Below are 16,070 nucleotides of genomic sequence, written 5' to 3'. Positions count from 1 at the left end.
AACATGTACATGGAATATATACAAACCAATTTAAAAACTTCAAGATTTAATATCCACTTACATTTGCCTGCTTATTTGTATGTATGGCTATTGCTTTTCTAAAAGCATTCCTGGAGTATTTGTAGGAACACATACCATTCAAAATTGTCCCAGAAAAACTAGATGGAGAATTAGCATGCACCTGCATTGCCTGGAAAATCTTGGCCCAGTCTTTTAAGATACTATTCCTACAAATCCTGTGATCCATACTGAGTAAGTATAATCTGGATGAGAAGTAGAAGGGTGTGCATCTATTAATATGCTGAAGCATGAGAATGTAATAAGTGGAACAAAAAGGGAGTGGTTGATAATAAAGAGGGAGGGTTAGAGGTGGGGAATACTTATTAAGTGAATTCAAGCTCTTATGAAAAAACTGGTTTAGCAACCAGCCTTAATAGCTTCAATAGACAATTTTGAATAAAGGCAAGCTGGTAAAGGCAGATGCTAAAATGTTGACCATAAGTCAAACTCTTGTAGCAGTGGCTGTATTTCTCCTAATTACGCAGTTTTTTAAGTTGCAGCGAGCGCGGAGATGGTTTCCTCCTGGACCAGTCCCTCTCCCAGTCCTTGGGACGCTGATACAGCTGAACTTTCAGTTTAATCGTGATCTCCTCATGAAGGTACTTATTTTCAGATCCTCCTAATTGTTCAAAAGTCTTTGTGATTTCTTGTTTCTCATGTTGTTTGCTATGTGAAAACATCCTGGCCCAAACTGCATTGGTAGAAACTGTAAAGTAGCTGTAGCTGTTAACTGGCCACTGTGATGTCACACTTGGTTTGGTTCACAAAATAAGAAAAAGATATTGCAGTGTAAAGTAGTTTGCCTAATGCTAAGAAACCTAGTATTGGAATTTCTGAATGTGTGAAGATCATTCTGGTGTTTAAACCTATCCCCTTTAACACTGATTTTCACTGAAATTAGTGTGAAACTTGATATCTTTCTATCATCCCTTGGCACTAAATTTGATGAATTCATGTGAAAATTGATATAATTTAGGATTAAGTATATTTGGGGATGATATGTCAGATTTGGAATTAAGGAAAAAAATATTATAAAAAATTATTTTCATAGCATGGGTTTGTAGCTTTCTCTAGCTCGAGCAATGAAAAGATACTTCCCTGTACTCTGTGTGTATGAGATTGTTTGTATTGACAGGATCAAAAACAGATGGGAGGAAAGAAGAAAGTCCAGTCTCTAAGCTAATTACTCCTCTGACAGTTCTGTGTTCTTTTGTGTTACTGTACTTGTGCAAAAGATAGAGACCCTCCTGAAATAAATTGCTAAATAGAAAATGCCCTTTATCCCATGGATGATTGTGAACTGAGCCTTGGCTTATATACAGTAATAAAAGGTACATAATGTTTCTTGACATAGGCATGTGGCTATGAAAAGTGGGAATATGCAGGTGTTTCCAACAGTGAATGTTGGAAAAGACATTTATGATTTCTCAGTGATAATTGTAGTCTGGTGGGAAAGACGAAGAACACCACTCCACCTTAGGGCTGGTCCTGTAATCCGTGCAAAAACAGGTTCATCCTCTGTTTGCAGTGTGTGGGATTTTATCTGTGCTTTCCTGGCTTCTCTCCCATTGCTAGCTGGCAAAAATTCATGGCAACATATTCACCTTATGGTTTGGATGGGCCCCAGTGGTGATACTGAATGGATTTCAAGCAGTGAAGGATGGCATGACCACACACCCTGAAGATGTTTCCGGGAGGCTGGTGTCACCTTTCTTCAGAGCAATGGCCAAAGGAAAAGGTGAGATTTTCCTGGCATAAATAGTGCACAGAAATGTCATCTTGACAAATTGCAGTACCTTTTGTAGCTTGTGACCACGTTCAGAGGTAGCACAGAGGAAGGGTTTCTCTGTGAGGAATGGCTGCCAGGTGAACTGCAAGGTACAGAGAGGTGAAAGAGCTTTTGGACAGTAGCAGGAGGAAAATACTAACAGGAGGAGAAGGATTCATAATATCTTCTATGGAATACTGGGGCAGATTCAGAGGTGATGGGATGAGGCAATGATAAGTTGTGGCACAGAGAAATGGAGGAAAAGCAGGAAACAGCCCAGTTCCTTGTCCTGGATAAGCTGCCTCCCACTATGATACTTTCCATGGAAGAGTGACTTTGATGGTGGGATCTTCTCATTCTCTTCCTTTTGTGAATATTTTCCTGCTGGCACAGCTGCACCTATAAATTCAGTGTGCTTCTTCTTCAACCTTGTTGTAGGTTTCATACCACCAACCACACTAGAAATTCCCAAAGCCTGTCACAAAGCCTAAATACTGAACATTTGTACCCTGCAGACAGGAACTTTTCTCCCTGACTGAGGACAATCAGAACTCTTTCTCCTTATCCTTTCATGAGAATCATTACCCTGATTCAGGTGAGCTTCAGGCATTACAGAGAGTGTGAGACAAGCTCTGCAAAGAAGATCTAGAAAAGCAGCTGAGATATCCTGAGATTTCCTGGGATCAAACTTAATCCTGCAAGTCATCTTATTACCCAGCTGAGTTTGCGCATTTCAGCCTGCCAACATGATTACAGGTCACAGCTCTTCCTTGGTACCTTTGTGTTCACAGGCAATGCAACAATTTAATTATATTCTGTGGCTTAGTAAATCCTTTAATGTAGTCTTTGTCTATGATCAATATTAGCATGATAAAGAGCTCTTCCTTTAATGGATGTAGGAATTATGTTGGCAACCGGTCACACCTGGAAGCAGCAGAGAAGGTTTGCTCTGAGGACTTTACGCAACCTTGGTCTGGGGAAGAGAGGTCTGGAGCACCGAGTTCAGGAAGAAGCCCACTACCTGGTAGACTTCTTTGCAAGTATGAAAGGTATTTCTGCAAAAAATAGCAATACATTTTTGCCATTAGTCTGATATCTTTAGTATATGAGCTTCTCTCTCCTGAAAATAAGGGCAGCTTTTGTTCCACAAGAGAGTGTGCAGGGTCCTACACTGTGTGGAATGGACCGAAAATGCAAAGCTCCCATTCACTTTTGTGTTTTTAAGGAGATTATTCTTGCTCAAAATTATTTACAAAGCTACTAAAATTGAGAAGAAAAACTGAAGATTATTTATTATTATTTACATTATAGATCCTAAGTTCTATATATTACATTATAGAACCTAAGTGGAAAGGTATCTCTGAAGATAGTCTAGTCTAACCCCTACTCAAAGCAGGGTCAATCTGAGCAGGTTTCTTAGGGCTGAACTGTAAATATCTGCAGCAATGGAGACTTCACCACCTCTCTGGGCAACCAGTTCCACTGTTCAGTGAGTGCTATAGTAAAAACATTACTTGTGTTTCTGCAGAATTTTATGTATTTACATATTTTTCCTGTTGGCCCACTTGATACCACTGAGAAAAGTCTAGTTCTATGTTCTTTTTATCCCTCCACCATGCATTTATACATATTTAGATATCTCCCTAAGTCATCTCCAGACTAAATAATCCATCTCTCTCAGCCTCTCTTATGCCAGATGCTTCAATTCCTCAATCATGCTTGTGTTCTTTGCTCAACTTGTTCTAATATGCTGACGTCTCTCATGCTGGGGAGTCCAGAGCTGGACCCAGCACTTCAGCTGGGTCTTGCCAGTGCTGATCAGAGGGGAATGATCACCTCCCTTGGCCTGACAGCAATTAATTTCTGAATGCAGCCCAGAATGATGTTGGGTTTTGCCTCAAGGGCACATTTTTTGCTCTTCTGTACTGGTACACAAAGAGACAAAATCAGTGCTGATGAATTAAGCCTTGTAATGCCATTTGCACACACTCTGTAAAGCACTGACTGGAATCTTGTCTTCCTTACAAGACTCTATCTTGATCAACCCAGTTAGGATCACGTGAGTTGGATTTCCCAATACTGATCATTATGCAAAGGCACAATAAGTCAGGACATGCTGTGGCTAGTGTTGTATCAATTAAAAATAATTAGATTGAGCCAAATCCCATGGTATAAGAGCTAGGAGAGATTGGGATGTGGCCATGTGTGCAAGGAAAAAAAACCCAGAACAGTAAGTTGCTAATCAGAATTGTGCCTTGGCTGTTGGGCAGTTGCATCAATACATACACAAATAGAGTTTTATGGTCATATATTCCATAGTCACAAAATAGTTTTCTTGAGATTAGGTTTCAAATAACTGCTTTAAAATTAGTTATTATACTGTTGACACAACTGGTTGAAAGGGGTTTACAACATTTTATCTTACTGGAGGTTGTACATCTCTAGCAGGGTCAGACAAAACACAGTAGCCTTGCATGCCTCTGTGTCCTTGATCAATAAAGCTGACCCTCTTATTGCTCTTCTACCCTCAGGTTCCCTTTGTCCATAGTGTTCTCAGTCATTCCCATGCTTGAGACATATTTTGATTTTGCCAGAAAGCAAATTTACATCAGTTTTTTTCCCCCTTACCTCTACATTTAAGGTGCCACACATTCCTGGGATTGCAATGAATCAGTCTGATACTACAGGTCTGCAAAAATATTACTGCTTCTCTGTGAAATGCAATGCCTTCTTTAAAGTTCTGCGGGTAACTTAGAGAATTCTCACATTTCACTACAGCATGGGATATTAACAGTGATATTTATTATTATGGTTGCAGGGAGACCCGTGGATCCTTCTTTCCCTCTTGTCCATTCTGTCTCAAATGTCATTTGTGCTGTCGTGTTTGGGCATCGTTTCTCCAGAGAGGATGAGACCTTTCATGAACTGATTAAAGCTACAGAACATGTCTTCAAGTTTGGGGGCAGCTTTATTCATCATGTAAGTGAATAATCTGTTGTATTTTTCTGAATAAGACAGAGAGTGAGAAATGCAGATTCAAGAGCTATCAGGCAAAAGTTTTAGGATGGGTGAGTGATGCCCCATGCAGTTTTACTGGGCAGTGAGCTCTCTAAGTGTGATGGTGAAGCTCCGCATGCCAGCCTCAGGCATTTGTGTTCATTCTCCTGTGTTTGGGCACTGTGGTAGGCTGCCCCTAAATCTTTGCAATAAGGCACAGGTTAATGGACTGCTCCTGGGTCATGGTTGTCACTTGGTTTCTCAGCCCCTGTGCACCACAGGTTCCTGCCTTGGACATCATGGTTCCTAAATATTAAATGTTAGGTCTGAAAGTGCAACCTCATGTACCAAATTTAGATACTGTTTTATGTATAGTCAACAGGGAGAGGAATGAGTCAAATACCAAAGTATTTTGCCTGTGGCTACTTACCTCCATTTCTTCTGTAAGACACAGACTTGAAGACTTCCCAGAGAAATTCCACTTCTTTACCCTGAATGAGGAGCAGCTCCAGGCACAGGCAGCAAAAGGCAAGAAATGCTAAGACAGCAAATACAACTGCAAGCTTTTCAATTAAACAGTCTAAGAGTCAATGTTCCATCTGACACTAGAGACCAAATTTACACAAGAATAATTAAAAATTTCCTGAGAGTTCTGGTTCCACTGCTGAAGTTGTCCCATACATCTTATGAGTAACTTTTTAATATAGAATACATAAGCAATTCCTGGAGTACAGATGTCTTCCCACATCCCATGAAACATTCTTCTCACTGAGTTATGGTCAGGTTCCCTTTTGCTTAGTTTAGCTTTTGTCCTGAAAGCTGGGTATAGTGGTGGCAGGTGACACCTGCTTTTAGGACAGAGAACATAGCTCCTTTTCTTCTCTGCTTCCTATCCTGATTTTGATTTGATTTAGTCCAGTGAATAAGATACTGTTGGGGAAATAAGAACAGGGGTTCAAACCATTCCAAAGGGATGGCCACCATCTCCCCACCTCCCAGATGCAACAAGTACAGAGTATTATGCAAAAAAAAGTGGATATTGCTGCATCCACATCCCAATTTCTTATCTGGATCTCATGCTGTCAGGCACTGAACAGGGAGACACTGTGGATTGGGCCTCTTCATAAATGGAGGAGGAGTTTTGGCAGGTACCCAGGAAGGTGGATGGACACAGCTCCTGTCTTGAACACTAAGAGCTAAATTCCACTTACAGGTAGAGTGCCATAATGGCTGGAGAGAGCAGACATTTGGGAGTAGGAATGCCTCTAATCTGGGCAACTTTATGTGATTAGTCAGACCACAGTTGTCTAAGGTTTCTGAACACATTTTGCAAGTAAAAAATACCAGAGATGGAACTAAACAAAAAGGTTATGAAGTTCTAAGTGAATTTACCAAGGACTGGACTAGTACTTTTTTTTATTTTTATTTTTTTTGTGATAAGGCAATCATTAATTGATAGCTGTATGTCTGACAATAAGAGCTGATTTCCCAAGAAGACACAAGTATAGTCTGTCTATTTCAACCACACTCCAGTGAACAGCTAAATGTGCTTTTTAAAATGTGATTAAGAGAGTATAAGAAAAGCTCAGGAAAATTAAGGCTGAGAAAGGATAAAAAGTCTGCTGTTAAATAAACAATGGAATTCTATTTTGATCAGAAAAATAACTATTAAGAGAACATTGTACCTTACAGATACAAGAATATACAGATTACCCAGGCATAAATGTAGGCTGGAAACCAAAATTAACTTTCTAGCTATCAGAATAGGTTGAAATCAGCTATTTCTTAGGCCAGATTTTCCCAAATGGTAAAACAGAAGGAAAAAATAATCTGGTCATGTCAGCTAACCCTGTCTTTCTTTCTAGAGAGAAGTACTCAAAACAAAGGGTAGCTGTTCCTTAGCTTTTCTGGGTTTCAGATATTTGTAATTTCATGGAGGAGCCTTGAGAGGTCGATTGATACAGAGTAATTTGAGGGTTACCCAGCCTGTAAAGCAGCTACTGGGAGCCAAGCTTGCTTTGGCAGCATCCTGGTGAGGAGTTTCCAACTTTCTCTCTTCCCGGTGTTCTCCACTGGAGGGCAGGAGCTCACTTTTGAAATGCCTGAATGCAGTAAATAGCAATTGAAGCTATGAATAACTGCATGGATGAATACCATTCATTCTAGTTATAGTAATTCTAATTTGACTTGTAATTCAGCTGAAAGCCTGTGGAACTCTGAGTCTCACCATCAAAACTAGAAATGATATGGTTTACTTCTCACAGCCTGAAAGCCCAAGCGCAGTCTTTGTCAGCATATTTTACTAGTGAGACCCTAATTCCAAGCTAACATGAATGTTACCTTTCTTTGTAGCAGGCCTTCCTAGTGTGTTTTCTTGTGATAGAGACTTTGCAGGACCTCTTGTGTGTCACTCCCACAGCTCTATGAAATCTTCCCCTGGCTGATGAGCCGTCTCCCTGGGCCTCATAAGAAGGCGTTGGCTTGTTATGATATCCTGAGCAACTTCACACGGAGAGAGATCCAAATGCACACAGAGCGTGGGACACCAGAGGAACCGCAGGATTTCATTGACTACTACCTGGACCACATTGAAAAAGTAAGTTTTTTCTGCCCAGTCATACAGTCATAGGGGAAAAGGTCAACATGAACCATTAAATCTTCACAACCAATCTGAATCATCACAATCTCTTGTCTTTCTAGACATCATAATGTGAATCCAATAACCAGGATCTTCCTAAATCCTTTCTGATCTCTGAAGTGCCACAGCACCTTGCAATCCTTTCATTAAAGGACAGGTTAATACACTATTTTTTTTTTCATTGGCTCAAATTGCAAAATGATTGAAAGTCTCCAGGAAAGAATCATGAATTACTAAATGAACAAGAGACCTGGGAAGACCTTTGGAAGAGAGTGGGATGGTTTGGTTACAATATTTTGCTGGTAAAGGTTTGCCAAGAGAATTTGCAAGAGGACAGCTGGATTTTGAGTACATTTTATGGAGAAATAACCTAGGAGTCAGCAGTGTTTCAGACAAGACTGGAAAAGAGGAGTGTCAGAGTCAGCGAAGTGTCAAGCAGACAAAGGAACTGGGACAAATAAGGGCATTTTGGTCAGGCAGGAGTAGTAGAGGTAGGTGGTGAATCCATAGGGCTGTAGGAGGTGTGCACAAGATCTCTCCCTTTTGTAGACCATACCAGGATCACTTTGTACAAAGCTCTTGGGTACTGGATCCCAGCCCTGACCCCTGGACTGTCAATTGCCCTTCCCCTCTGTGACTCTAACCTTCACTTAAATCACTTTTACTTTCTCCTCTCCTCCACTGTGGCAGGATATTTTCCTCTTCCTGTTCTGCTTGGTGACAGGAAGAAAAATGAGAAAGAGGAGGAAGTGGCAAGATGAGACTGGTCTTACTTGGATGTGGCAAGGCAAGGGTGGCCCAGAGAGCCAGAGGCCCTGGGGAAGCAGGCAGTGACTGCTCCTGGTGGCAGTGCTGTCCTGCAGGGACAGCCAGTGTCCCCTTCACCACTGCCATGTGCTGGTAGCAGCAGCAAGAGGCAGCCACAGCCTGTTGGGCTGCAGCACGCACCTACCTCTCCCTGATAATTATTTATTGATCAATTCCCACATCAGCTGCTATATTCTTATGTCCGATGTGGATGTCAGCCTAAATAGCTTCTAGCTCCTTGGATCCTCTTGTTTTAATTATTTTTTAATATCAGCACAGTAACACACCTGGCTTTCCAAAGTATTTGACTGTTTCTAAAGCCTTTCATTGCTGTTCTAGGATTTATGAGACTTGACCATCAGTATACCAGAAATTGTTTCAATGAGCTCTTCTGGGACTCTGCTGGGTGGAAATCATCCAAGTTTGTTTATTAAAAAAATTGAACTGTCTGTAATAGATGAACAGGGGCAATAAAAAAAAGATTAGATGATATTACAGCAGGGAGAAGCATCTCTCCTTCTTTTCAATTGCTCCACTGGCAAGAGAAAGATTCAACACCCCTGAGCATAACCTCTCTAAATATAGACAATTAATTAATTCCCCCAAACCATAAACGTGTTTATTTATAATTTCAGTGTATACATACACATCCTCACATTCCTAATTGAAATCTGTAAATCCCCAGAGCAGCTGAACATGAATCATTGTGCCCTTGTGTAGAAGAAATGTGAATGCCACAGGTTAAGAACTTTACTCAGCCCAGTGTTCACTGTATTGCTTGGTAGAACAACTGAGTGTGGACTTTGAATTAAGACATGAAGAATGATGCACTGGTACACATTTTCAGAGGAAGATTTTGTTATGAAACATTCTAAATTAACCACTATTTGCACATTAAGGCCATAATCCTTTTCCTTTTCCTTTTCCTTTTCCTTTTCCTTTTCCTTTTCCTTTTCCTTTTCCTTTTCCTTTTCCTTTTCCTTTTCCTTTTCCTTTTCCTTTTCCTTTTCCTTTTCCTTTTCCTTTTCCTTTTCCTTTTCCTTTTCCTTTTTTTTTTTAAAGAAGATGTGATTTAGCTTCATGATTAAGAGTGGAATAAACATTGATTGTCTGTTTGTGAAATGTTAATTTTCGTGTTGATAGCCATCTGTGGTGTCTAACATTCCTTAGCAGGCTTTCTGCATTGTCCTATAAGAAGACACTGCAACTTGGAACCAGTTATAAAATCACATTGAAACCTATTCTGTTTTTTCTAACTTTTCTTATCATTTGCAGTCCAAAGATGAGCCCAGGTCAACATACAATGAAGACAACATGGTTTATTCTATAAATGACCTTTTCTTGGGTGGATCAGAGACATCAAGCACTACTTTGAACTGGGGCATGCTCTACATGGTGGCATATCCAGACATCCAAGGTGAATAGATAAGCCCATCACAAATATCTCCCATGCAACAGAAAAAAACAAATCAAAACATTTTCATGGCTCAGAGATTATTCCTAGATACTGATATAGGTCTAGTGGCACAGGTATCTTTTCATACTTGTAGGTCTGCCCTAGGCAGCATCAGTAGATCCAGGGATTAAATTAACTCTGTATTTGAGTTTCTTGTAACAGAAATTATTCTAGTCAGGAGGGGAAACAGATGGCTCCTCTGTTACATCTATGTGCATTTAAGAAGTTTGGTTTTAAGTCTGGTTTTTAAATAACCACCAATCCCTTTCATAGAGCACTGAATAAAAACCACAGGAAGAAGGATATCTTATGCTGGATAAGAGAAATCTCACAGTTAGGTTGCAGAATATGTGCAACTACCCAGAGAAGAACAGGATTTTAAATGGATGAAAGAGATGAAGATAAGAAAAATTTGGTCAATTTGTAGGTATCAGACAAGAAATTCTGCTTAATCTCAAATAATCACATGTTTTGTTATCTCTTACTCTAATTAAGTTTATGAAAGCACTGACTCACCTGTATAATTTTATTTAGCTAAATATAATACCTTGCACATATTTGGGAAAGCAGGGTATGTGCAGAGTGATTTTTCCTGGGCTTCTTGAGTAATACATTGCATCAGGGCTCTCAGAACGAGCTGACACCAGTCTGTCTGTCCTCATTTACTTAACTGGTGGCTTCTTTTGAACCCATTCATACTTTTTCTGTGTTGACATCCAGTGACAGTGTTCCACTCTGTACCGTAAGGAGAAGTTTGGCTCTCTGCCTCATCACTGAATAGGGAAGAGAAATGTGTGTTTATATTATGCAGTGACTGATTACTTCAAACTACATGGATTCTCAAGTAATCATGTGCCTCTGCAAGATACTACTTCATAGAAGGAAGTTTACTTAAAAATATTTCTGAATATGCATTTTAAATTCTATAAGGTGCTTAAATCTCTGTTGTCAGTTTAATCAAGGACTGCTGGCAGTCACAGACAGGCTTGATGTGAATGGGCACAGACTAATCAATGCAGAATGGGCTTCCCTGTGTCTTTCTATTGTTCCAAAAGGCCTGGGAAAAAGACCAGGATCATTTATTAAAAATCTAAGGTTTTTTATTTAGGTGTGTACTGCCTCTCTTGATGTTTATAAATTAAAGGTTATATTTTTGTTAATGCCCCCAAGACTCCCATGCAATAAGTAATTTAAAACATACTATTCTTGATTAAAAGGCAGATGCCAAGCAGTAGATCCAATTTTTAAATGGTATTTGGACCTTGTTCTAGTTGGCATTGCTTCACTTAACAGATGCCCTGTGTAAGAACCATGTCCTTTTAACAGGAATTAGACTTTTAAGGCTCAGACTCACCTGGCATAAATTTCAGAGAGCTGTGAGCTTAATGTTCCAACTGGCTGCAGGTGTTTGAGGCACCTAGGCAAAAGAAAACCCAAAAATAAATCTGTTATCTCTTGGATTTGTGGTAGTAAGATAACACTTTGTTTTACATTTTTGAGCAACAAATGTTTTTTCTTAATCTACGATCAAATAACTGCAGACCCAGAAGCAGAGTTTTCATATGTTTAAGCTGTTGGAACATCCTGCTACTTTAATTTTCTTCATTAAATGTTACTTACTTTTCTATATTAATTGTGGTGTTGTTCTCATAGCTCTAAGTTGGAAATGTCTTTGAAAATGAAATTAGTGAAAATACTTGATATGTTTTTCCGCCTGAAGCAGTGAATGTTTTCCACAGAGAAAGTGCAGAAGGAGCTGGATGCTGTTCTGGGTCCCTCCAAGTTAATCTGTTACGAGGATCGGAGAGAGCTGCCATACACAAACGCTGTGATTCATGAGATCCAACGCTTCAGCAACATTATCTCAGTTGGCATGCCCAGGGTGTGTGTGAGGAACACAACCTTGCTTGGCTTTCCCCTCAAAAAGGTACAGACACTGTTTCTCAGTTGCTACAGACTTCCTGCATCAGTAGAGCATGGTGTGGGCTAAAATCTGTTTGTGCCAGGGTATTCTCCTCAACAGAAGTGGGGCTGGATGCCTTTGGGTCATGGGCTGAATGTGAACAAGGAATAGAATGTAAGTTCTTCTCTTTTCAGGGCACCATAGTTCTTCCAAATATTGCTTCATCTTTGTATGACCCAGAGCAGTGGGAAACACCTCGACAGTTCAACCCTGGTCACTTCTTGGACAAGGACGGAAACTTTGTTGCCCAAGAAGCCTTTTTACCATTCTCAATAGGTAAGTGGGCTACAGCACAAACATCAACAGTTTGGATTGGGACTGTAGAATGAAGATATCTATTAAAAACATATTGGTTGTCTATTCTAAACTTTTTGTTGGAAGCCATGCTATAATCAACATGATTGTTTTCAGTAATATATGTTCTACTGGACAAACAATAACATGGAAAATCAGAGGTGTCCTGACAAACATATATATCTAACTTGCCCTATTTTTGGAAGGAAATTCTCTGCTAATGATTGTGGCTATTGATTTCAGGGCCTCATTTCATACCAGACATATGTATGGAAAGCACTTTCAAGTAGTCCTCTAGATTCTTTATGCATTCAACACTAGAACACATCTCCCAGGAAAAGCAGGTCCTTATTCTTCATTTACCATGATGGAATGAATTCCTTTAAAGTTGTCAGTCAAATGACAATGAGTCTTTTGAGGAAATTGAAGGGAGCAGAGGGGTTACACAGTTATCTACAGCTGCAGATAAAATTCTTTGAAGGAAGAAGTACATGAAGCTTTTTTGTCATTGATTGCATTAAGTCCTACAGAAATTCTGGACTTTGCACTGTGTGAGGATGAACACAGTTGCTGTTGGGGTCAGGTTTATTTACTCACTGTCCTTCCCCTCTTCCCTCTGCAGGGCACCGGGTGTGTTTGGGGGAGCACTTAGCGAGGTCCGAACTCTTCATTTTTTTTGCCAGCCTGCTGCAGGCGTTCACCTTCCGGCTCCCTGAGGGAGTGACAGAGATCAACACTGAGCCCCTTCTGGGGGGCACTCTGCAGCCTCACCCCTACAGGGTTTGTGCCATTCCACGCTAGGTTGGACACATGCAGGGTGTCACAGACCATCTATGAAACATCTTTCTTATTTTCCTGAATTTATCTTTTGAGACGATATAATGCTTTTTGTATTGGATTTGAATTTCTAGTTCAAAAGCCACCTTTTGTTTACAGTAGGTAATTTTATTTAGACCCTGTTACCTGAAAATGAAGGTGATCTTTTTTTGTGGTAAAAATTCTTTTGATCTGTAAGACCCCATCATTCTCAGCCATAAAGGCATCTTGCAGTTGCTGTCTGGCCTGGCAGGTATAAATTTGTGACACTGCTGAGCAAATGACAAAATTGACTGCCAGACTTCAAAAATTCATTTATTATCTCTGGTTATGAATTCATTCATTATCCTGTTTCCAAAAGTAAATCGGGAAACCTACCTAGAAAATTCTGCCTCTTGATGTCACTATCATCAATAGCAACATTTCAGTCAACATTTTGTTGATGGTCACTAATAAAAGATATGAAGGAAAAACTAACAACTGGTTTTATTTATAGATGACTTACAGCTCACTGAGAATTTCTATATTTGATGCAGCAGAATATGTGTAAGGCATCTTTAAACCTGGCAGAGAATAACTGAGTCCAACAGTGAAAATCTGAAGGCTGAAACTTGGTGAAGAGTGAAGATACAGAGAGCTTTCTTTTGGGGTGCATATTTTTAGCATTTTAAAAGTCTGACAAGTTAATTCATGGACAGTCTTTTCTAACTAAGGGCAATTGTTTACTCTCATGCCTGACTCCTGTTAGGATCAGCACTGGGAGGCTGCTACACCAGGTGCAAGGACTTCCCAAGGAGCAGTTTGGGTGAGGAACCTGCTTTGGTTAGAGATGATGGTAAATTGAAAAATGTTCATGGAAATACCAAGGATACTTTTTAAACATCTCAGCAGGTCAGCTTCCAGAAGCCAAAAAGGTATACACAAAAACTAGTCAAATTCAATTAAAGAGCCTACAATTAGTGGAAAGGAAAAAAGTGGTTCCTATGTTAAATATTTATATTGTCTGGAAAAGTCTTGTAAAGTGTAAGTGAACTTGTCCTTCATTAATGTTCCTGTTTCTGTGAGAGAGGACAGGACAGCTGAAGAGATGATCATCTGTTAAATGAGTTATCACTCGATGTCATCCGCTATGTGATTGAGATTAGTTCTGGCAGTTCACCATGAATCACAAATTTAGATTTGTCTCATTATTTCTAATTCAATGGCTGATGGAACACAGCATCAAAATAGTAACCACTTGATATTTAGCTGTTATTAAATTAAATGGCAGGATAGCACTAGTGAAATATGGAAGATCACATCCTGACATTTTATGTGACAGAAAACTGTGCCCTGGTAGAAACTGATGTCAAAGTGTCTGTGTGGATTTGCATGTGTGCATGGGGAGATAAGGCAAAGCTGAAACCACAGTGATTTGGGCATGTTGGAGCTGTCATTGCTGCTTAGAAATGAAGCTGGAAACACCAGTAGCATTACAAGCATTAACATCTCTGCTTTGTGATGTAGTCACTCCTGATGGCCACGTGCTTCCACAGATATGCTTCCAAAAGGGAAGCTCGTGAATGAGCCTGGATGGCCAGGACAGCCCGAATGCAGCTGGAGCAGGTTGAGCTGCCTGAACCCATGGAATGGCACAACCCAAAACAAGGGTGTCCTGGGGTGACTTTATGATACTGGTATCCCCAATCGTCTGGTTTATGTTATATATTAAATTCTGCACCTTTAAGACTGGCTTTGAGAGCAAGAGAGGGGGAAGAAGAAGCGCGCAGTTTGTGTTAAAGAAAAACATCACTCCCCCACATCCCGCTCCTGGACTGTGGTGTCTGCAGCACGGACAGACAGCGAGACAGAGCTTCTCTCTGGCTTTTGGTTAGTTTTAGCTAGCTGAGGCAGAGGAGTTCCCTGGACCTTTGTTTGTTTTTTTCCCAATTTTCTTGGATCTGTGCAAGCCTGCTCTGGACTGAACACCCAACCAAACCCCAGGAGCTCACGCCTGTGGCCCACCGGGGCCTGGGCCTCGGCACTTTCCAGCGACGGAGAGACTGATAAGAACCTGAGCGAGCCGAGCTACACCACATGAAAAAGACTTTTTTTTTTTTTTTTTCCCTCCTAGATTTGCCATCCCATCGAACAGCAAGAGGTTTTATTATTTAATATTACTCAATTTCTGTTAAATAAACAGCTTTTTCCACTTCTCTCTAAGAAATTTTTTCTTTTCCTGGACCAGTTAGTAGGGAGGGGCATTTCCCTGGGGAAATCCCCATTTGGAGTTTTCCTTCCTAATTTGCCCTAAACTAAGACACAAGGGGCATAAACACCACTCGTGCAGGTGTGCGAGAGGAGACATGCAGGGCCTGTCAGAGGGAAGCTGCACCTCCTGTTGTGGGCAGGTTATTGTGCCCATCTGTGAGAGGAGCAGCTCGTGGGTGGTTTCTATTCCATTGTGCAGAAATGTCCAGGGGATGAGAGCCCAGAACGTGAGCCATGGCAGCAGCAGGATGTCAGAGGGCAGCTCACAGCATTGAGATGGGAGAGCTTTTGCATTTCTGCCTGATGTTTTTAAAAGTGAGTCACTTTAGCTCATCTTCTAACAAATCCTGGTCTCTTTGAGCTTTTGGAAGCCTTTTTAAGGCCTGGCTGCTGCTGCCACAGAAGGCCAACAAAGCTGAGAGCAGATTTGAGGGAAGCCAGCTCCCACTCCTGAAGTATGTGCCAACCCTCTCATCTTTGTCTGAGTGGTGTCACCTGCAAACAGGCTGCTGAGCTTTAAGGGGTGTCTTGGAGACTCCCCCTCACACTCACAGCCTTAATTTCTCTTATACTCTTCATTACTTCTATGTTATTTCTCATGTCTTCCTCAGGCTCCATTTTGTTGTGCTTGCTTTTGCAGTTACTTGCTTTTGTAGGTGCTTGCACCTGCTCAAGCATACAGGAGAAGATTTGGCTATAAATGAAGATACAGAAAATGTAGAGAGGCAAAACTGAAGGTTTTGGGCTCATGTAGCTCTTGGAGAGGCTCAGAACCTTATGAATCTGTGATGCTCATCTGACGCCCTTTTCACTGAAAGTTTATACATGAAGCAAATATAAGTAATAAAGAAAAATAATTGTATTTCTAGTAGTATAATGAGGAAAAATGGAACTGGTGGTTTCTCAAAACTGCAGTATATCAGGAAGGCTCTCTGGCAGATGGGAAACTCAATGGTTTTTTTGGCTTTTATTGTCAGTGAAAATGGCCAATGCATTCAACACCACTGGTGTTCAGGGAAGA

At 40.6% G+C, this 16,070-nt stretch overlaps 1 protein-coding gene across 2 annotated transcripts; it reads left to right on the top strand.

The window, feature by feature from the left end:
* The first annotated feature begins 488 nt into the window (after positions 1–488).
* Positions 489–12,938, top strand: LOC102105314 (cytochrome P450 2J4-like). 2 transcript variants are annotated; one of them, XM_014254298.2, is made up of 9 exons: positions 489–659; positions 1,636–1,798; positions 2,728–2,877; positions 4,647–4,807; positions 7,245–7,421; positions 9,546–9,687; positions 11,466–11,653; positions 11,824–11,965; positions 12,606–12,938. In XM_014254298.2, exons 1-9 carry the CDS (start codon positions 489–491, stop codon positions 12,782–12,784), a joined length of 1,473 nt encoding a protein of 490 aa, XP_014109773.2. In that variant the 3' UTR covers positions 12,785–12,938. The 2 variants fall into 2 exon arrangements, with proteins under 2 accessions (XP_014109773.2, XP_087917134.1); XM_088061008.1 differs by having other exon boundaries at positions 9,522–9,687.
* The last annotated feature ends 3,132 nt before the right edge of the window (positions 12,939–16,070 follow it).

The sequence above is a fragment of the Pseudopodoces humilis genome, chromosome 11 (assembly GCF_049639895.1).
Source record: "Pseudopodoces humilis isolate 2021_Gansu_Grassland_sample_001 chromosome 11, ASM4963989v1, whole genome shotgun sequence".
Taxonomy (NCBI): domain Eukaryota; kingdom Metazoa; phylum Chordata; class Aves; order Passeriformes; family Paridae; genus Pseudopodoces; species Pseudopodoces humilis.
The sequence above is the reverse complement of the archived record's forward strand: the minus strand, read 5'-3'. Positions and strand labels throughout refer to the sequence as shown.

Coding starts and splice junctions, on each gene's coding strand:
- LOC102105314 (XM_088061008.1), top strand. CDS start 489: ATGTTGACCATAAGTCAAACTCTTGTAGCAGTGGCTGTATTTCTCCTA. Junction 2,878..4,646: donor CTTCTTTGCAAGTATGAAAG/GTATTTCTGCAA, acceptor TTATGGTTGCAG/GGAGACCCGTGGATCCTTCT. Junction 4,808..7,244: donor GGGGCAGCTTTATTCATCAT/GTAAGTGAATAA, acceptor TCACTCCCACAG/CTCTATGAAATCTTCCCCTG.